We start from the raw sequence: 22,732 nt of genomic DNA on the forward strand, positions 1-22,732 counted from the left end.
AAATTGACACGTAAAAAAATGTTTAAATATGCGAAAAAAAATTTCATTGAAATTCAAATTTCTCTAGCACAAATAGCTAAAATATTTTTATTTTTTTATTTTTCTAGCCCTAATAATAATTGGTACAAAAACATAATATGTTATTTTTTATTTTTTTTTGATTTCGAAATATTTTTACAACAGAAATATTTTTTATTATAAAAATAATAGAATATTTGGCAACATTCGATTAAGTAATATTGTGAGTAACTCGTTTTTGGACAGGTATGTTCTAGGAACGCCGTGAGCGCTAACTGTAGTTTTGATATAATGTTGTAGGTATATAAAAAACTTGGCCTATTATTTTGTGCAGCCTTCCTGATCGGCGTAATCGTAGATGCATAGAACATTGTTTATCAATATATAGAATTATTCAATACGATTATTTTTATTCACTACCTACCTCACTATATTATACACTGGCGCCACTGAAATATTTACTTTTAATAATTTATGTCCTTTTAAGCCGTCGGCACATTAAGGACCATTATATGCATGCATATCATATGATAGATATAAATACCTCCGAGCTTAACACTCTCTCGGTGATTCCGCAAACGCAACAAGGTCAGTTAGACTAAAATATATTCTAATTTATAATCTTACCGGTTTTTTCGGCAGATTTAACTCGACATTATGACGAAGAAATGTGCGAAGGTCGTAAGTGGTGTTACAGATTACAGTTACATGTATAATTACACCAGTTTTGTCATGCTACAACTTACACGTGCTCACTGCTCAGTATGAGTTGGAAAAATGCGTGTGTGAAGGCCTTTGAATCACATCCCGAAAAAGCGTCACAATTTATTATTAAACTGTTATGAAAGAAAACTGTGTGAAATGAAATATAAGATTTGCAGAGGTGTATTTTTGTAGTTGGAAAGGAGGGCACTTGCCCCCTGAAATTTTTAGAATGGGGCAAATGTATAATTTTAACCCCTAGATATTACATCAATCTTTTTATTAATGAATTCTCGTAATACACTTAATATTATTCATCAATATGAGTACTGACCTAACCTAATACCTACCTACAATTTGTTCCTAAACCATAATATGAGTCTTCAGACTTGCGTAAAAATAAGCAAATATTTGTTTACATAGAATAAAAATAAATCCAAACTGGGAAGGAGGGTGGTCTAGGTTTTGATTTTAGATAATGAATTATTTTGCTTTTAATTAGTTTTTATAGATTTACGACACTGGGGTAGAATGTCTCGGTGACCGATATCACACATAATATGTTTTTGTCAATATTATTGTGATGCGAATAATGCGATTAATTTTTAAAGCATAAATTGCATACTTAATTTACGATTGAATACATATTTTATTATTGTTGGTAAATCGTGTGATTTACTTATTTTTTAATTTAAAAATAACCCTTGGCATCAAGTTCATTGTGATAATACAATTTTTTTTGTTAATATTTGTTACAATGTTATATAACTTAAGTGCTAAGAAACGATTGTGATGTGAAATAGATACATTTTTATATAATAATAATGTTGCTTAAATTAAATTGGCCAATCCAGTTTGCCGGAGGAAGGAGATGATGTTGGATAATGGTAAGTTTGGTCTGAAGCTTTCGAATATTATGTCCTCAGGTAATTTATTACGGATCCTTGTATCAACGTAAGTGTTACACTCAGTCATAGTGTGTTTTATAGACAGATTGACACTACAGGATGTGCATATGGGAGGTTCCTCTCGGGACTTCAGGTATCCATGATGGGTAAGTCTGGTGTGACCCGTTCAAAGTTTATTGATATTGCTTTCTATTTTTCTGTTTGAATGATTATTAGGCCAATGTAGGATTGATTGCTTATTTCATTAAACTTAATTGTTTGTATAGACCAGAGGTTTTGCCAGAATTGTGCTGATATCAGTTTTATTGTACGTTTAGTACCCTGGGCTGAGATGTTTGCCATATTACCTGTGGCTTGTGGAAACTGTTGATGCTGTTTTTTTTAGCTAGCAGGTCAGAATTTTCGTTGTATTTTATTGATGAATGACTATAGGAATCCAAATTAGTTTGAATACTTTTGACTTATTATTGGATAACGTATTGTAATATTGAATGATGACATCTAGATTATTTTATTATTATCATGTGGATCTCAGTATAAATTAGTATAACAAACTGTCAAAATTGTTTTTCACGAGGCTTGTTATAAAGTTTATCTGCCTATATTGAGTAATGAGTAAACATAGGTACCTAACTTTTATATTGTTTATATTGTATACAGGACGTATTAGACACGTGTTAAGATGGACAATAATACTACCATTAAACTTCTAAAAACATTCAAAACTTAAAAAACCAGAAAAACAAAAATTGAAACAAAAATTATTAACGGTGCAATACTTTTCCAACAAAAGAGTCATTTTCAGTTTTTTTTTATTAAATCAATAGTAGGTACCTACCTTCTTGGTACTAAGTGAGTTCCAAGGTGATCTAGTCCCAATATATTGAAAAGCTTCAAGATATAAAGTATCAACATTTCTCTCATATTATAAGGTAGGTGTCAAAGGCAGGTCAGTGTTGTGTTCTGTTCCATACTAAAACGATTCATGGAAATCTTGAGTACGGGATAATATCTCGTGCATAAATGGAATATCTATCAAAACAAAAAACTGCTTTGTAAATTGTAGGTTGAAACATACGTCATTTTGTGAGAGGTTCATTGCAGATGTTTTTCGGAATGATAATACATTAATGTATACGGAATTGAATAATATTAGATTATCACTGATCTAAGTTTTTACTTTTTAGTCTGTTATGGTGTGTAGCTTTTATTTCTAATAGGGATGTCCTCATATTTATATATTTAGCCCCAAAAAATCGTAAATCAGGCCTGGTCTGTACTTAGTATGTACAATATATAATAAATTATTTACGGTGGCACGTCATGCACAACATTTCGTAAACCTAACGTAAGTTTTTACTTGGTTTATTTTTGGATTGTGTCAGCCAAAATAGTAAATAATATATGTACTTATTGATTTTAAAATTTTTTCCGGTAGGTAGCTAATGAAAAAGTCCTAAAGGCTTCCATGCAGCTCTATCTATTGGTAGGAAATTGAATCTAGACTGTACTTTGAAGTACTTCGTAGGTACTTACAGTTTAGCTGAGTATGAATAAAAACTTTTAATATCAGTTGAACGATTTTAAATTAAAACACTGTACATTTTTCGTACCTAATTGTTGTTTAAAATTATGTATACCATATATTTTATTAAATGTACCAATCTAAATATATCGAATTTATGTAATTATGTTTAAATTATCCTCGAGCTGTCGTGATTTTGACACTCACGTGAGTGTGATGATGCATGCGGTTACACGAATATAATTAATTACAATACCTGTACAGTTTACCAGTATCTCATAAACTGTGATTTTTAAACTCCTTTGTTGTTTGGGCGTCATATTTTGTTTTAATATTTATTTCTCAATCGAAACATGTTGTATTGCTGTATAATAATACTATTGCACCAATGAATTGTGTATCATTTTTTAAATAAATATCAATTACTATCGTACAGTTTGTAATATTTATTAAACGTCTTAACCTGGTCGTATTAAGGAATATTGTGCACTCATACGCAGCTTGGGTTTCATATAATATAATGACTTTTATGTACGTCTCTGTCCGCGCATTGCTCGGAGACCAATTTTTAACTTGTCCGCAAATCATTGTTTTCTCGGACCTAAAACATAATAATACCGCGGGGACCAGTGTTATGCGAGTTGCGTATTACAAGTTAGGTTGGTAGGTATTATGTTACGGATTTCGGCGGTGTTTACTATTCTGGGGATTTTTCGTTTTTGTTGTACTACATTATTTGTGGACATTACAAGCGAAGGAAGTTTACGTAATGCTCCGTGCGTAAACCCTTTATCGTTGTTTATAGGACGTTGTGTGCGGGAGAGAAAAGAACAAACGTCCGTTATAGGTCTATCTTATACAGTAGATCAGATGAGATATCCGCAGAAGTTACAACAACTACTGTTATTACATAAACCGGTCACGAGTGTGCTCCGAATGTAAAAGGCGATACCGGATATTTGTGTGTGTAGACTGTAGGTATAATATAGTGCTTGTGTACACGCCACTTTTACAACTATAATACGCATACAAATTAAATTACTGCCGAATGAGTCTAATTTATCATAAATAAATCGTATTGTTTAGTGGGTTTTAGGAACGACCTACCTACAACATATTATTATGTGTTTTACATATTTTATAATGATTATATAATGAACGGTGATGATGTCCATCGATGGGAAGTAATAAACAGCAAACATAATAATATTAGGCATTAATACATTATAATTAGGGCCCTTGAGATTTATGTGCAAAACAAAATGGTGAAATATATATCTACACAAATGTTTGTACTATTGTAGGTATACGTATTTCAGTCTTTGTCATATTCTGATATTCATATTTTCAAAATTATCTACATCAATATTTAATGTGCAACAAATTATAATTAATATTTACTTTTTTAATATTTAAAAATACGGTCATCATTAATAGACAGTTCTTAGAGTATTCAAAATTATTTTTTTTTTTTACAATTATTAAAAGAAGAAAGAAGTTTTTATAAGAAAAATGTATCTACACAAACGATAAACAAATTTAAGAATCCAAAAATTTTTTGAGTTTTTACATTCACTTATTATAAAATAATTTTTAATTTTAGCTTAAAAAAGAAATTTTAAAGTAGTTTTAATATTATATAGTGCATTCATAGTTATGAATTGTAGGGTTATAAGTTATAAGTTATAAGCTTCAACAGTAAATTTGTCACGGAATATCTTTGTATTCTGCATTCTTCTCAATATTTTTAAGAATTTTAAGTATTTTCTTTGATGATCTTATTTCATGACTTTTGTCTGCCATTAATAATTATTATGCAGAAATATGCAACTATGTATATATATTTCTTTATTTTTAATCAAATATGCAAAGGTATGTAAAAATAAATTTTAAAATATTGTAATATAATCACACAAAAAGAAATGTCACTGTAGGGTGGTTTCTTGTTATTTGCAGCTAATTCGGAGCAAGCGTATGATCAGAGGTACGTTGCTATAGAAAAAAAAATCATTCATAGATTGTTAACACCCTATTTAATAATATTTAAAAAACAGAAAAGAGTATTAGGCTCGGTCAAATTATTAGTGTGTCGACCACAATATAAAATGAGCAAAGAAAATGTCCAAAAGCTGTATGCATTATGCATTTATGCCTCGCATATACGTTACAAAGAACACTAGAATAGTAATAAAACTATTGTCGAACGTATGTGTTACGTCAGATTTTGTGTTAGCCCGTTTTATAAGAGTGATGACTGATGAGGTTTAAACACGAATTGGTTAGAGTCGTTAGATTTCAATAACCCATTTAAACGGATGACGTACATGAATACGTGGTTGTTTTACGTCGACAAAATGAAAAAAAAAAACATTTTTTTTTTATAGACCCATTAAATACACATTATTACTCGATATACGTGTAATATGCATTTATTGGAATGCATAGACAGATACGTTTTTCGTTATCTGCAGACTGCCCAGACACCCCGACTCGCGTCATTCAATAACAATCGTAATAATTACGTAATATACAGTAATACACCTAGGCACAGATGTCGTGTGTTATACATTAATAGTATTACATTGCGACAGTAAATACCCAAAAAGAACTGACAGCTCAAACGAAAAAATGACGTCGAGCTTAAAGTTTTAATTGAATTATCACGTTCATCACGCACTAAAAATGTCGTTTTGTTTTCGCAGTTGGTCGAAATGAATCGGAAAAAAAATATACAATTTTTACGAAAGTAGTGGTAGCCTACGAACACGTACGAGTTTCGCTAATGTCTACACGACAGTCCTGGACGTGAACTGTCATCCGGCCACAGCACATAACATGATAATATTGTATACTTACCCAATATTATAATACGATGACGGCAAACAAAACGATATTACGCGACACGCAGCTCCATTTCGACGACGGTCTGTGGTGTGTGCGCAGCTGCAGATGGGTGTTTTTTAGCCTCACGCATGCGACCACAGCGGTATCATACAAAATCAACGACGACGACTGATTTTCTATTTTTATTTTATCATTGAGGTTTAAACGCGTCCAGGCACTATAATATGACGTATACATAATTATAATTATTGTTGTCACTATATTTTTCGTTTTTACGGTCTCGGGTCTTATATCGAGTGCGTCGAATTGCCGTGACGGTTTCAAAAGCTGCATAGAACTATACCTACTCGAGTTTCCCACAAAAAAAAGGTAAATCTGACGGATACTCGATTCAACAGCAATACCTGTACCGATCGTTGGCTAACCCTGTACGCATATACAGTTGTAGACGTTAATCGTTATATTTATATTAGTAGTAGTTATTATCATCAACCGTTAAAATTTTAACGATTTCGACTTAGGAGTTTCTAGTTTTGCAAACGGATTTTAAAGTTATTCGGTATTACTGTATTGGTACTTATAAAGCCTTAAGGTATCGGTTATGGTTTTTTAAGCTTTTGGCTTTAATGTTACGGTGTCATGTGAAGAAATATAGAAAAACTAGTAGGAACTTTATTTTAAGGATATTATTTATATTGCAAAAAAAGCCAATTAAATATTAATATATAAATATTTAATTTAATACCGTTTTGCTTTTTGATGACAAAATATTTACAATCACAATTTGTTTAACACACATCATTACGAATAAAATATTGTTTTAAATTATTACAAGAAAGATTCAGTTGGTCCGTGTAAAAATGACATTATAAATGCTTTTTGTTATTACTAATTACGACCATTGTTACAACTGTACTCAAATGTTAAATTGTAATTATATAGGTACTACAATTTTTTATTGGTTATTTCGATCTATGCAATAGATAATAAGCCACAATACTGCCAGTCTAACTACACTGTAAAAGAATTTCAATTAATACCAGTATTCTATAGGGTTTATCGGCTTATCGCACATCAGATTGGAAAAAAAGATACCTTCATAGTTCGACGACGAAAAACTGAAAATGCTGTCCGATGGTCAAATCGCTTCGGTAGGCGACGACGATGATAAAAATTAATAAATATTATCGTCACGACCAATATACAATTATTCGGCGAGCAGAGGCCTTGGCCTTCGGTCGAACCGCCGCCGCCGCCGAAGACAGCGGGCCCGACACGTTCGAGCCAATGCCACTGCAGGCGCGGAGGAATGTTTACGAAAATGACGAAAAAACCAAAAACAAAAACGCATATCACAATACACATTAATAATATATGCATAAACCAGCGATACGACAACGAAATAAAAACAACAAAACGCCGATATATTGTTGCAAGTACGACAAACTGACACGTATGGCACGATAGCGGAGCATTTATAAAAATATAACTACATTACAATATATAATAATTGAAGGCATCAGGTCCGATAGCGATCATATCTGCAAGTCGTCTGCCGGTCTTCGCCATCGAGTATATAATAATATAGTTCAACGCGGTCTCCCGCAATATATACATCGCTGTTCCCGGTTACCACCGCGCACTGTACCACAAGAAACTGAAGTTGGTTTGTAACCAAGAGCTTATACATACCGCTCGTATATACCCGGTATCCGGTCGACCCGCAATAATGTCCGGTTTCCGCGCGGCGGCGTTGATGATGGCCGCGGTGGCCGCGGTATACGGCGGCGACCATCGGGTGGCCGGCTCGGACTCCCCGGCGGACGTGGCCGCGTACACGCTGAGCGGCCAGAACATCGAGTGGCCGTGCGCGTCCACCAAGAGCGTTTACGCGGACACCGGGCGGTACGTGGCCAAGAACGTGATCGTCACCAGGGCCCAAGTGTGGGGCGACCGGGCGTTCGTGCTTACGCCCAGGTTCCGGTCCGGCGTGCCGTTCACCGTGTCCACTGTCCGGCTGGAATGCGAGCACAGATGCTGGCCAGTGCTGGTGCCGTACCCGTGCTGGTCACTGCACGACGAGGGTGATCCGAATGCCATACAGAATGCCGTCGACGTGTACCTGGACGCGACCGGCGTGCTGTGGGTGCTCGACAGCGGGTTGGTCAACACCATGGAACAGCCTGTCCGCAGGACTCAGCCCAGGATATTCGCCATCGATGTCAAAACCGACAAGGTTAGTGTCACGACGAATTAATAATATTATAATACCCAAATAAATACGTTTTCAGTTTACTCTTTAGGTACACCACCTATGGTACTGTAGTACTTACCCGTACAAACATTTTAATACCAAAACAGTGTCGTGTGTTATAATAAGAATTTCAAATTACATTTTTAAGAAGAATCACATATTAATTTTTTACTGTGGTTTGACTTTCGTGGTAGTATGCTTACCTATTCATTTCTTACAATTCAGCAGAAAGCGCACAAGTAGTAGTAGGAAATCGTCGAGAGTGGAATTATTAACTATTAACATATTTTTTTGTCATTTCATTTTTTACAGATTAAAAACGAAAGTAAAAACAAGAATAATTTCTTGGTTAATTTAGTGGTAAATATTATAACCAGTTTCCGAAATTAGATGTTGTATGAGTAAACCCATTTTAAACTTACATCATTTTCCATAATCGAAGACATTTTTTTTTTTGTACGATAAATCTTTTCGTTCAGCTTAAATTGAGTGGGTGGCTGTAATAAATTTGCAGATTAATAACTTCCGAACCACAATTAATAAAAACAACATTTCAACAAAATATAATTTATATACATGATATATTATTATATGCGCTGTGTGCCATATATTTATTGGACCATTTATCCAGGCTTAGTCGTGTATTATATTTGTGTAGGCCATAATATTGTACATTCATATTTCAAATAACGATTGCCAGTATATAGACCTTATGATTGATAATATTATGTAAATTACAGTATTATATGCGACGCGGGCCAATGACATATTATTATACAAGAAAATAGGGAGACAAATAGCTATTATAATATTATGGTCCGACTCCCTCAAATAGAATACCTATACCTACCACCTGGTGTCACATTCACCCAACCAAATTTATCATCGGCGTTTCGATTAACCTACCCAAAAACCCCATACGAATCCATGGGTAGGTATATATATATTATACGCATTATTCGTTTGTATCAAATGTCTTCGTTTCGGCAAAATGATTTAAACATTATGCAACCGTAACGCCGTATCGAAAGTTCATGACGAAATCCAATAAGAATCTAATTTCCCTAAGTATATATAAAAAGAAAACAAAAAAAAAAAAAATCCCAACGACGCGAACATTTTATAGTCTGTGGTTGTTCGCTAAGTGTTTTTAGATCGTTTTCTCGTATACATTCGAATTTCAGAGTTTATCCCTATATTTCTACAAAACTATCTACGCGTATAGTTATGTTTTATGTAACAAATCGACTCGAGAAGAGCCGTTTTCACGAATTTCGTATTATATTAGTAGTCGACTGCTGTTACCGTGTCGTATCAATATATGGAAAATATTATATGGAATTGAATACGCGGTATAGCAGTGTAGCACCTAAGCGTATTTAAACCATAAATAAATGAAACATCGAACGACAGTAGTATAATATATTAATATCTATAAGTGTGTATACACGTCATACGTTGTTTTTATACATGCATAAATAATATAATCCATTCACGACTCTGTGAGAGCTTATTATTGATATTATCGATGCCATCACTGGCTGTCGGTATTGTTTTCAAAACAAGTCTTCGAAAGCGATACAATACGTCATTGCCTATTATATTTTATATTCGGTTGATTTTTAAAACTATCTAGGATTTGATGGCGGGGGGCATATCACAATACGGATGTCTGGGTTTTTTTTAAATTTCCTCCAACCCTTCTCAACTTGGAAAAATCCTAAATCCCCCCTCCCCAACTCTACCAGAACCGTGTAACGCAATCAAATCTTATAGTGCGCGTTTAGCTATGTTTGTATATAATATTATTATGGTCGATCGAAAGTGTCTCTCGTACCACCCCTGCGTGGCTGCTAGATATAGAGTATATTATTGCTGCGTGATAATTTATAATCTGTTCAACGCCAAAAAGGATTTCCCGAACCCTTCTCTTTGTCCATTACACGCACCCTCTAACACTTTCAATTGACCCCCCGTCGAGTCCAGACTAACCGCGTGCGACAATCCCGATATCTGCCGGTTCGCCGGTTCCCCCTCCCCCCCATCGTGAATACTCTTGTGCCCAAAACACCGGTGAAAATTGCGTTATTGAGTAAGGGCGGCGAAACTTATGTCGTTGTAATTTAAATCATCTCTGTATCGCTCTCTCTCTCTCTCTATCTCTCTCTCTCTCTCTCTCTCTTAATATTGTAAAGGGGTCCACCATTGCGTCGTCTCATGTCGACTTCCAAAAACGGTATACAATATAATAATATATACGTAGTGTGATGGTACCTATACAGTATACACCGTATTATATACTATAATCGTTAATAATTAAAATTCTGTATAATAATAATTTGAGACGACAGAGTTTAACTTAAGATACGTGAATGTGTATCACATCCATACATGCCGTCAATGCAGTCCAAAACAAAATTCCACTGAGCAAAAGCATAGTTTTCGGTTGATATAAGTTTAACTAAAAAATGTGTTGAGAAGAGTATTTTGAAGATAATGTCACATTATCATTCTTTGTAAAATATTCTCTAACGAAGAAGTTTCAATATAATAATAATTAATACATATTATTATACGAACAGAATAACTAGATAGTATATAAGAAAATGTGAAATACTGTAACTTCATATTACGTCGTTGGAAAATATTTTATAAAAAGGATACGACTCCATCTTGGAAATATTTTCCTCTTAAGATTTGGCAGTATGTAAGTTTAATATTAACGTAGACCCCACAAGGTCGATTTTTCGTGTTGGAATTTTGCTATATTTTTCAATTTGTGTAAGATGAACGAATACATTATATGTATAGTATGGGGGGGGGAGGGTCTCACGTCTTCATAACCACATGGTTTGTTCTGGTCAAATTATTATTCGCATAATATATATTTAGGTACTGCTTGTCTATTATATATAAAGGATTTTCCTAGGTTGAAATTTTCTACCAGTTTATTGTTTAGATACAAGATGATGTACCAAATATGCTGGAGGTTATTCAAATATTTCGATTTTTGGAATTTTATTATATAGGTAACATATTTATGAACTTTATTTTCAGATACTCAGATATTTTTTTGTACCATTTAAAAAGTATACTGTTGAGATATAAACTTTTTTTTTGAAATTAAAACCATTCTTATGTTACTGTACATTTTTAAACAAATTCTTAATAATCCATCAAGATAAAGATTACAACGAATAGTTTCTGAGTTATTGAACTTTATGTTCTAAGGTTGATAATGGTTTCGCATAAAATGCAAATATTGGCAATATTCAGTCCAGTATTTATTACTTATTGTAGTTATTACTTATTATCTTAATAAGATAATTTTTACAAATTATGAATTCTCATATTATAAATTAGTAAAAAATATAGTTTTAAAATCATTATAGTTTACATCATATTTTAAAATAATTTTAACCAACTATGTTATCTTAAGTGTATATATTCTAATAGTTCAAAAACTACTTATTTGAATTTTTGATTGACATACATCAAAATTTAAAAAAAATCATTTGCTTAACAATTTACTGTAAAATATAAGTTTGAATTTTCAGATTTTCTTGGCAGTGACACTTTAAATAGCATAAAAAATGTAAATACTTGAAAGTATTATATCTTTGAGTACCTATGTACATTGTACATTGTATATTGCATACTAAGAACTTCTAAAAATCGTAATTTTAAGAAATCCTTTACTATAGAACAAAATATGGATGATTAGCAAAATAGGCCTGGTGAAATGTTAAATTACTCTATATATTTTGTTAGCTTTATTAACTTTTATCTGGAGAATAAATAATTTATTTGAGCATTACGCTCAAGTTGAAATTTACCTTATTTTAAAAATAAATACTATTTTGTTTTAATTAAATTCCAATGTTTTTCTGCTATTTAAAACGATTTGTATTTTTATACATTATTAGAAGTTTGTATGAGTTTTAGGCTCGTTAAGAATAGTTTCACGTGCTACTGCGTATAAAAAAAATGACTGAAATATCAAAAGAATGTATTTGGAAGTTCAAAAACTTACTTAATTATGTTGTTAAATTTTACCCTACAATACAAGCACAAGTTATTAGCTATGTAGGAAGTTTTGTGAAAAATGTAAATTTGAAAATTATCTGCATCTAATATCTATAGTTATGCAGTATTGTGACAATAATATTTCATTGACAAATATGTGAAATGTTATAAACGATATTATTATTGTCTATTATTGTCTATTACAGCATACTTACGTCGTTTTGTCGGGCATTGTTGACCGCCATAAAACAAAATACATTGTTGTGTATATATATTATATATACTTGGAATATGTTTGAATTAATTTATATTTTATAACTAAAAGAGTACCTATACTGTTTTTATATTTGTATATGTAAATATTTAAAAATTAATTTTCACAATACCATTATTATACATATTTTATACCCGATTATTCCGTGAGATAATAACTTCGGGAGTTTTCGATTTAATCAGATATCATTAAGACCATCGGTGCTCTGCAAGATAACAGATTTGAGTAAACAACCATCCAGAATAATAATATTCTATAAACAACATTTTTTTTTGGTTTACGGCTCGATTTAGATTGTATCTTTGCTTTGACAACAAATAGGTACTAAACTGACCTTATGCCGTTTTTGCAATAACAAACGGACGGTCAGATTAGAACTATAGATAGGTATCATCATAAATATAAAATATGCTCTTCAGGTTTTAAATAGTTTCAAACTACCTAAACAATTTTTTAATCGATACTAGACTTTGTTTCCTACTGTTTGGTTTCACTACTGCTTCATGCTTGTAATAATAGTGAAACATAAAACCGCATTTTCTCTTTCACATCTCAAATAATATTAATAGTTTAAATACAGTAGCGGTCATATTTTATACTTGATTTGTTTTAAAACTTTCTTATGATATTATGCAGGCTAATAAAAATATAAATTGTAACTGACTGGTTTATATTTACATATAATATAGTCTAAAATGCAATTATATTTTATTCAAAATTAAGAATCAAGTATATTAATAACTGCAGTACCTAACTATACGTTTTCTTTTTATTTCTTTACAGTGGTTATGTAATATTCATAAGATAGATATCTGTATTTGAATATGTTTATTTTTTACAATATAATTTTAAATAAATAAATTAAAAGTTAATTCTTGGACATATAAAAACGGTTTTATTTTAATTTTTTTACAGTGATTGTGTAATACTAAGAATGTATCTTTATTGATTGGTATAATATGTATATTTTGTAGCAATAGAATTTAAGAGAAATAAATTAATAGTCAGCTCTTGAACACTGAAAAACAGAGGCTTAATATTTTGTAAAGTGTTACGCCAATAATATATAGCTGTAAAACTGTATAACTGTATATTAAGTTCATAAGAAAGACACTTGCTTCAATTTAAAATTGTTTCTAAATTACTTTTACGTAAACGTATCTTAGATTGTATAGTATTTAAAAAAAAATTATAAGGACATACGGTTAGTATAGTGGCTGTAATAAATAATACGTATTTATCATTTATAGTCATATAGGTTATGTGTATTAGTAAATATAAGTTTGAATCAAATTATTTTAAACTATAGGAGAAAGAAATAATTTATTAATAACTATTATAGACATGTGACTGGCATAATAGAATATTGTTGATATAGAAATATGCAGCCGGTAGCAACAATTATAGGCGTGAGCCTCCTTCGAATTCGGCCCTGATCACTGGTAACTTTTATGTGGTTACCTACATCAAATGATATTTTATTGAGTCCTGAAAAAATAAACGGAAGAATTAATAAAACCAGAAACGCTTTTCAAAGCGATAGTACCTATATGTTATAGTTGTAAAATAACAAATACACATTGTGAAAGATTTCTGTCTTGCAGCCGCTATTATAAATCATTTTGGTTAATTCGTTAAGTCATGAGTTTATAGGTACAGATATACATATTACACGTCCTCGGTTTATTAGATCTGTCTAGCCATGACCCATAATATGTGGTCATAACAAAAAGCTTAAGGCGATTGATATAGGATGAAAATAACTTAAACAATATAAATACTTGCTCACAATACATATTAGGTGCTTAAATCCTTATACATTCATTCTCGGTATAAGTCTGTTCTCTGCTTGCCTTTTGTCCGCCCGATTCGATTTTACACTACTTTATGTATTCACGCCAAAAGTTAGCAAATATATTCTCAAAGTTATCAAATAATTTTGAAAGTGTTCACAATTAGTTAGAATTTATACGTTCTTAAGGCGAAATGCAATAATAGCCGTGTAAAAGTTTTCAATATAAATATGAAAACAGGGACAATCGAAATCAAATACCCATAAAACTCATTTTCAAAAGTTAGAAAATCGAATGATTATTAGAATTTATTATCACCATATACAATATTTACTAAAATATGAGTTTAACATAAGTGAGCAAATATCGACTTCGAAATTCATTAAGGTACATTGTTACGTGACCTAGATCATATTTATGACGATATGAGCATAACAGATAATAATTCAGAGAGAACGAGTATTGGGTATAAAATGTACACAAATACGCAATTTAACCCAATATTATAAATATTAAAATAATATGTGGCTCGAGCTACTCCGGCTAAGAGTTGCTCAGATTTATTTATCGGAAAAAAAAAAATTTCATAAATATCATACTTAGGGACGTAGGAGGAATTTCGTTTCGTTTTATTGATATTTAACATCTATACACACGGTTGGCATTATTATACCATTTTCCCTGTCTAAAATTCTGACAACTTTATGTAAACCATTTTTTATTTTTTTATTTGTTAATAAAAATTATAAAACCAATCAGTTTATTATTTGTATTTCTAGAATATTGCAATATTTTAGTTTGAAAATCATATTTATTTATGCAACGTTGCATAATATTCCGTATTGGGTATTTAAAAAAAAAAATTTTTTTTACTAACACAACCCGTATTGCAGCTTCGATGTGTATCTATCTTATACGACGAACCGTAATAGTATCAGTTTTATTATTTTTTAATTCGAGATAGGTACTGCGTGTATGCATTTGGACATTATTAACATAGTATTACGACCACTTTTAATTGACCGTGATCATGCGTTCCTCGAGAACGTACCTATATAATGAGTGGCCTGTTTTATTATTTTTGATAGCCTGTACACGACAGCGACCACCTTGATCCCCTTTTTCGACCATGTCAAATTTCATTCTGATCTGACTATTTTATAAGTCGGTCTAGTTTTTTTCACTTATCCGTTATTAATATCGAATGCAGTGGGTACTGCAGCGTGCATAAAATAAATATGGTTACAATAACATTTTACGAATTCGGAAGCTGAGGTAAGCTGCGCGCGACCGGCACCAGCTGCGTTTGAAATTGATTTCGGCAAGCCAAAAGGGGACGTGCGTTTCGAATTCGTACAAATGGGATAGTAATTATTGTCGACACATGATTTACAAATTACTTGTGCTCGACATGTTTGCGGTGCTGCATCGAGGAAATAGCGCCACCTCTGCAGGCGTTTAATATATATTTTTAACGCATTCAATTATAATAATAATATTGTTTCCGACTTAACGCGGTATAAAGCGTCCGTAACCCATATTATATGAAAATGATTACTGTTAACGGCGATACATATATGCATTAAACATATCGGTTGTATAATATTACGTGTATTATTATACTCGTGCATAAATGGCCGCCAACTTGTAACGACACAATCACAATGATACAGGCAATTGAACGAGTACGAGTACAATATTACTATTATTTATGCGTTACAAAATTAGCGTAGAATAATAAAATAAATATTATATAATATATACGCGGTACATACACATGATAGGTTTTGAATTTGAATATTTCACTTGAAATACTTCAATTGAAACATTTAAAAATTTAAATTTTCACTATTCTTGAAATATTTCAATGACACGATGAAAAATATTTTTTCTTCTTTTAAACGTGTTCGTTTATAGATGATTAGAAATAGTAAATTGATTACACAAAGACAACATTGATGATGAATAACTTATCAGTTAATAGTTATCAACAACTAAGGTTTACAAATTACTATAATATTATGCTAATGGTTATAAATTAGGTTTGTTAAAAAACATCAAACATTTTTTATAGGAGTTTTAAAATATGTTATGATGTTGAGTTGGCTTGAGAGTTTGTGACTTCTGAGTAAAAATGTTAAAATTTGTTATATTATAAATTATATTATTATTATATTTTATATGAATATAATATGATACATATTTTCTTTGTTTAAATATAATAAAACAACTTTTAAAAATCTTCACATACATGCTGACGCCTATAAACTTTTAGATATACATGTAATAACAATTTTCTTTTTCATAGAAATGAAATATTTCATGAAAATGTCATGAAACAGCATGAACTATTACAAGAAAATAAATTTCATGAAATTTTAAAACCCTATATATTATACGTATGAGATCCTAGGTAGAAACCTGCAGTAAATGGTCCTGCTCGAACTGCAGCAGCTTGCCAGGATTGGTCCTTCTAGTTTAATTATTTGCCACCCGGACGAGAATTCGTTTAGTCCTCAATGTGCTTCTACCAATATTCGAGACCTATGTAGGGATCGTGTGATATATATTATGAGCCGAATATTTTAATCGCTTAGGTGGACTTTTGATTGAATTTTTTTTTTTGAGGAAAATGCCTTATCGAAAGTAAAATGGTACGCTGTAGTGCCACACCCAGATTACTAGATTATTTTAAATGGTCAACTTAGATGATCATGAAATTTAATTTGAAGAGGAGAACAACTATAAATTGACATTTCTAGGGTCTAGACCATGGTTATTTATATATATATAATATATATGTTATATCTATAATATTATTTTGCAGTCTTCCCTGTAAAATATGAAAAAATACATCTTTTTTAAATTTAGGAGTGAGATGTATTTGGTTTTCATTTAATACATAAATATATTTTTTTACTATAAATAACTTACTATGCAAACACCAATTACAATCAATAATACTTTAAAAATATAAATATTAACATAATTTATAACGTCTTGATTTTTAATATTCAGTAATATTTTAAAATTAAAATAGAATGATGATTTATTGAATGATGAATACAAAATAACATTACTTTTGTTTTATTTTTTCTCGATGGTAAGTTATTCGAAAATTTTCATTTTTTCAAAAATGTTTCCTATGAACTTTTTTAAAATAAATAACAATGCGGTATCGCGCAAACGGCTCGGGAGACAAGGATCTTCTTTTATCCGACCCCTCGATTTAGCACTAATGCATATCTGACTGATAAATCAGAGATAGTTGAATCTGGTATCGTTTACACGCTGGTCACTGTTTTAGTTCACACTTTGCGCACATCAATGAGCTCGTTTCCATCACGGCTCATTTATAACATGTATCGTGATAATGATATATTATATTATGCTCTCGTGTGTCCGAGGTCGCGTCACAACGTGCCTTTACGTATTTCGTTATTTTGTCACGGTAATTAGGTATAAGTATTAATAATAATACAATATAACAAATAATATTATCATTATAAAAGAATACTCCGCTTTAAATAATAGTAGGTAATAATAATAATAATAACATTAAAAATCTATATGGTCTAATAATATATCGAGTAAAATTACGAATCAACGTTTTCGTGCGAAATATACGATTAATGATCAAATTCGACGACAAACGACGTATGGTTTAATACAATAGAGGTATACATATAATAATACACTTGTGATTTTCACTAAACGTGAAACGATACGAACAAGATACGTCTAATATAAGTTATAATATTATTATTTAATATTTATTATGTACGTTCTTTATAAATTTGAGCTCACACGTTCAAACAATATGTTTATTATTATTATACCGTATAAAGAACCAGCTGCAACCCACCGATGTCGTAATGTTTTTCGAAGAAGTTAAAGGTTTTTTGTGTAACTACAAAGACCCAATTAATTTTAAAAAATGTATGAGAAGTAAACCGATATTATGTGTTGTGGAGTTGAGAAATTGAAGCAGTTTCTTAAACTATTTATTCGTTTGTTACGCGTAGGTAGGTATTATAGGTATACATCATCAAACATATTTTTAATATATATTTTTATTCACATCGCAGATGACGAAGGTACATGTGTGTGAGTGTTTGAAAAAAATTAAATTTCGGTTTTTAATAATTGTTTTCTTTCCGGGACACTGTTGCTCTGCAGTTGCGTTTCTCCAATCACGTAAAACTCTATTTTGGCGTCGTATTTTTCCTAATAGAAATAGTGAGTAATAGCATTCAAACGGCTTTCTGCAGACACTGAAGGACCAAACTCATAAATCGCTCTTCGGCCAAAAGTGTTCTCAATAATAATAATATTGCTAAACGAGTAATACCTACTCATTTATCACGTTTGATGAAGATGGCCGAATATTCGACAGTGTAAGCCAATCAACAGAATAACTCAACAATAATTATTGACGATCCATTAATTGAGTTGTATTCGAGTGAAAGTATAATTTCGAACTGTTTTGTTAATATCAAGACAGTATATAGTACAATAGTATACGCGTCATAGTTCTGAGTAGATATTCTATATTGTAATATGTGTAGCATAACTATACCACTCACACAATATTATAATATGGTATCTGTGGTTAATGAAATAATAATATGCAACCGGAATCCGCTGTGGGCGGTATAAATGGTAATACTAGTAACGTACGGCCGTCGATGTATTAAATAATTGTACACTATTATTTCGTGTTTATTTAACAATCGATTTGCCATAACTCGTACGATAATATTATATTATTGTATTCATTGAAACCTGAAAGTATTTCGATATAATTGTGTCCTACTGCAGTTATATATGAGAGGCTCATACGTACGGGTTTGGTATGGTTGAAACGAAATGGATAATATAGTTCAGTAGTGCATAATACAAATAGGTACGTACAATGTACAAATGGTTTCAGATTTTTTTTTTTTGTATAAATCATAAATCTTAGTTATATAATTTAATCAGGGAGTTAGTTTGGGCGAGTCTGATGAGAGTTAAATAGAAACCCGGTTTAAGTCCAAGGTTAGTCCAAAAACCCAATAATGTGAAAATCAGGTTTCTACTAGTAAACCCGAACCCAACAACAATTTATACCCAGCTAACCCCGTTAGTTGAGTTCCGGAACAAATGAACCAGTTGCACCTATGCACTCACTGCACTCTGAACAGTACGATATATTATCGTTTTTTGTGTCGTTTAATTGCGGTAAGACGAAAACTGACAAATACACTAAATTGTTATAAAATCATAATAGGGTCGTCGAATTTGTCATCGTGGTATTTATTTTCGATTATAAGATAATGATAAATCTGAAGTGGCTGGCGTATGCGCTCATGTACAAAGATAGAACAAAAAAGAAACACCCGAGGTTATAATATTGAATCGTGAGTTGCGGAATCACAGGTGATTGAAAATAAAGCTAGCCGGCTCGGGACAGCCATTACGTGGTCGGATAAAAAGGGAATATATAAATCATATTTTATAATGTCGAAGAAAACGACAAATAGAAATTGGCGTGAAAGTTTTTTACAAACCGTGAATGACTGTATAAATAGTAATAATAGAAATAAAAGAAGACAGAAAAACGCCAAAGGCTCTTTTATCTGAAATGATGTGCTGAATTTTGTTTTAAAATCGAAAGCCAAATCCAAACGGACGCTGAATCAGTGTTACCGATTTTGACTGCCAGATACCAATATTGGTATAATAATGTCCTGAAGCATTTTTTTTTTTGAGTGGGTGGGTGGATAACCTGTTATATAGATGTGACGTTCCTGGGATTTTCTATGTATTAATTTAATTTACAAATTTCAACTTTTTAGTGTGAAAATATCACACTTTTATAAGTAATATTTTTACGATTGGATATGGTAGTATATTATATTAATATTATAGATGCATAAGTAGGTAGTAGGTACCCAGACATTTATTTACCCAAGTGATTTAAACACGAGGTAAATATTTTATATTTAAGGGATACTTAAAAAAAGTACAACATACAAAATGTGTGTTTACAAAACTAATTTCGTGTTGTTAGCTTTAATAATATATTAAAATGAACATGACCCTGTTACTTAACTTAAAGGTAAGAACATTATCAGTGTTTGCACTTTAGATTTTTACTACATTTTTATTTTGAAATGAGTTTTAGTATGAATTTTTAAATATTTAAATATTTAATATTTTACATAGGTACCTAAACATAACTCGCTTAAAAATTAGAATATCGTAAAAGTACTAACAGCGTACAAACCAAATACTAATATTATTATACCTTAATATTTGATAATAGTTAAATTTATAGGCTAGGCTAAGGGCTAACATTATAGTAATATTTAGCAACTAACAAGTAACAACACGAAATTGGTTCTACTGAATGCAAATTCGATAAATTGTCTATAAGTATATTTGTCTCCTGAGTCCTGACTATTAACTTTATAATCGACTGCAATATGTGAAAATACGTAGGCAATCAAAATTAGTAGGATAAATATGGCCATCATCGTATATATTTAGGGGACCGAGACACCCTCTAAAACTTTTGGAGATGCTTAGTCCCCTCAAACCTCGCCCACTCGGTATTCACATTTGGCCATATTATACGATGGGTGCAATAATAATATTATTACGTTTGTTTCGTTTGAATTGTATGTGCACAGGTAGTCAAGCAGATCGACTTGTCGGGGCTGGTGTGCTCAGCCAGCCGGCTAAACTACATCACGGCCGACTACGGGGATGACGGGAGGGTGTTTGTGTACGTGTCGGACGCAGCCACGAGGGCGGTGATCGTGTGGGAGGTGGCGGCGGATCGCGGATATCGGGTGGTGTTGCCGAAGGCGATCACGCACGACTGCACCGGAAGGAGGGACGTGCTTTATATCGCTCTGGCGAAGGGTCCGACCGCGGGCGTCGACGCCCTGTACCTGACGTACTTGACCAGCAACCGGATGTACAAGATTGACGCGTGCAACCTTCGGCAGGGGTGTTCGGAGGGCACCGTCGTCGACCTGGGCCCGAAGCCCGACAAGATGGTCATCCTGGGCACGGATGGTCGGACTACGGTTTACTTCCGGTATCGGGGCCAGGGCGACGTGTACGCTTGGGACACGGACCGGTCAGGTGATGGCAAGTCGTTCGGTTCTGACAGGTTCGCGCTGGCCCGGAAGGCCGACGACTGCGGACGGTTGGCCACGCACGTGGCACCCGACAACCGAGGAGGCGTCCTCTGGATACTGGAGAGTAACTTTCCGGACTACATTTCCGGTGCGGTCGGCTGTCTGGGCACCAACGTCCGCTTGCAGCCACTTGTCGCCCGGCGTGGCGAATAATGCAGATAACTGCAGCTAGTGAACGACTTCCAGGCAACACAAATCCAGCTTTTAATTATTCTCCTGTAGACCATGCTCCCTGAGCGTCTCCGCGCGTTAGTTTCTGTAAAAATATCATAATTTTATTCGATTGTGGCAGTCATTGTTGGAAATGTATCTGCACAACTGTTCTGATTCGTACTCAATATTTTTGTTTCGCCAAATTCGAATATCGAATAGTTTTAATTTTGGTATTCCTTCAAAATCTGCTGTAGCTCATTTTCAGCGGATTTGATTTATGTAAACGCTAAATGTATTTCGAGTTAAATTATCGATTCCCATTAGGTATGTTGAAATATAGTAATGTAAGTCGTTAAACTTAGGCGAGACCTTAAAGGTAAAGGAGTCAATTTAATATTTATTGAAGACAAACGGGAGACGCCCTCAGTAGATGTATTACATACATGACACATAACCTATTTAATGTTTATATTGTTTAAGTGTATCCTTGTAAATGATATAAATGAGGCACGTGTCGCATATTATATCATTAATTTATTAATTTATTAATTTATAATATTTATTATGCATATCATATTTATTCAAAATTATAAAACGAAAAAATCAACTTTCACGGGCGTAAACTAGTTACCAAAATAAATTAAGCATTCAATTTAAGTCTAGATTAAGTACATAGTATATTAAGTAGTATTGTAACTTGTACGTAAAATAAATATATGTTAGTATGCATCACTTAAGAAAAAAAAACGAAGTTGTTAATTTATTTCAAAACAATGAAGTCAAAAATTTTTTTTTGGTTGGAAAATATCGCTTTAAATTTTCTAGGATAGGTAATAATTTAACATGCGAGATCGAATGTTGTAATTAAAATCGATCATTATACGACGCGAAATTGGCCATTTCCCGCAAACGCCCAAGAGTATAGGTACGATAATGAATATTACGTAACAGGGGTAACGCGTTGTTTTTATCTGTACATGCTAATTGCATAATTATTGGAAATATAATTATAAGGAAAACCGAAATATCTGAATAGCTATAA

The 22,732-nt window shown here is 32.3% G+C and overlaps 1 protein-coding gene across 2 annotated transcripts; it reads left to right on the forward strand.

Annotated features, from left to right (window-relative positions):
- The first annotated feature begins 5,695 nt into the window (after nt 1–5,695).
- Nucleotides 5,696–22,414, forward strand: LOC111037988 (protein yellow-like). 2 transcript variants are annotated; one of them, XM_022320893.1, is made up of 3 exons: nt 5,696–6,366; nt 7,051–8,233; nt 21,022–22,414. In XM_022320893.1, exons 2-3 carry the CDS (start codon nt 7,727–7,729, stop codon nt 21,688–21,690), a joined length of 1,176 nt encoding a protein of 391 aa, XP_022176585.1. In that variant the 5' UTR covers nt 5,696–6,366; nt 7,051–7,726; the 3' UTR covers nt 21,691–22,414. The 2 variants fall into 2 exon arrangements, with proteins under 2 accessions (XP_022176585.1, XP_022176593.1); XM_022320901.1 differs by having other exon boundaries at nt 5,696–8,233.
- Nucleotides 22,415–22,732: the final 318 nt, after the last annotated feature.

Source organism: Myzus persicae, unplaced genomic scaffold (genome assembly GCF_001856785.1).
Source record: "Myzus persicae strain clone G006 unplaced genomic scaffold, MPER_G0061.0, whole genome shotgun sequence".
Taxonomy (NCBI): Eukaryota; Metazoa; Arthropoda; class Insecta; order Hemiptera; family Aphididae; genus Myzus; species Myzus persicae.

Bases quoted from the DNA above. Each gene is read 5' to 3' on its own strand.
- LOC111037988 (XM_022320901.1), top strand. From the start codon at position 7,727: ATGTCCGGTTTCCGCGCGGCGGCGTTGATGATGGCCGCGGTGGCCGCG. The intron at 8,234-21,021 runs GTTAGTGTCACG...GTATGTGCACAG, and splicing joins TCGATGTCAAAACCGACAAG to GTAGTCAAGCAGATCGACTT.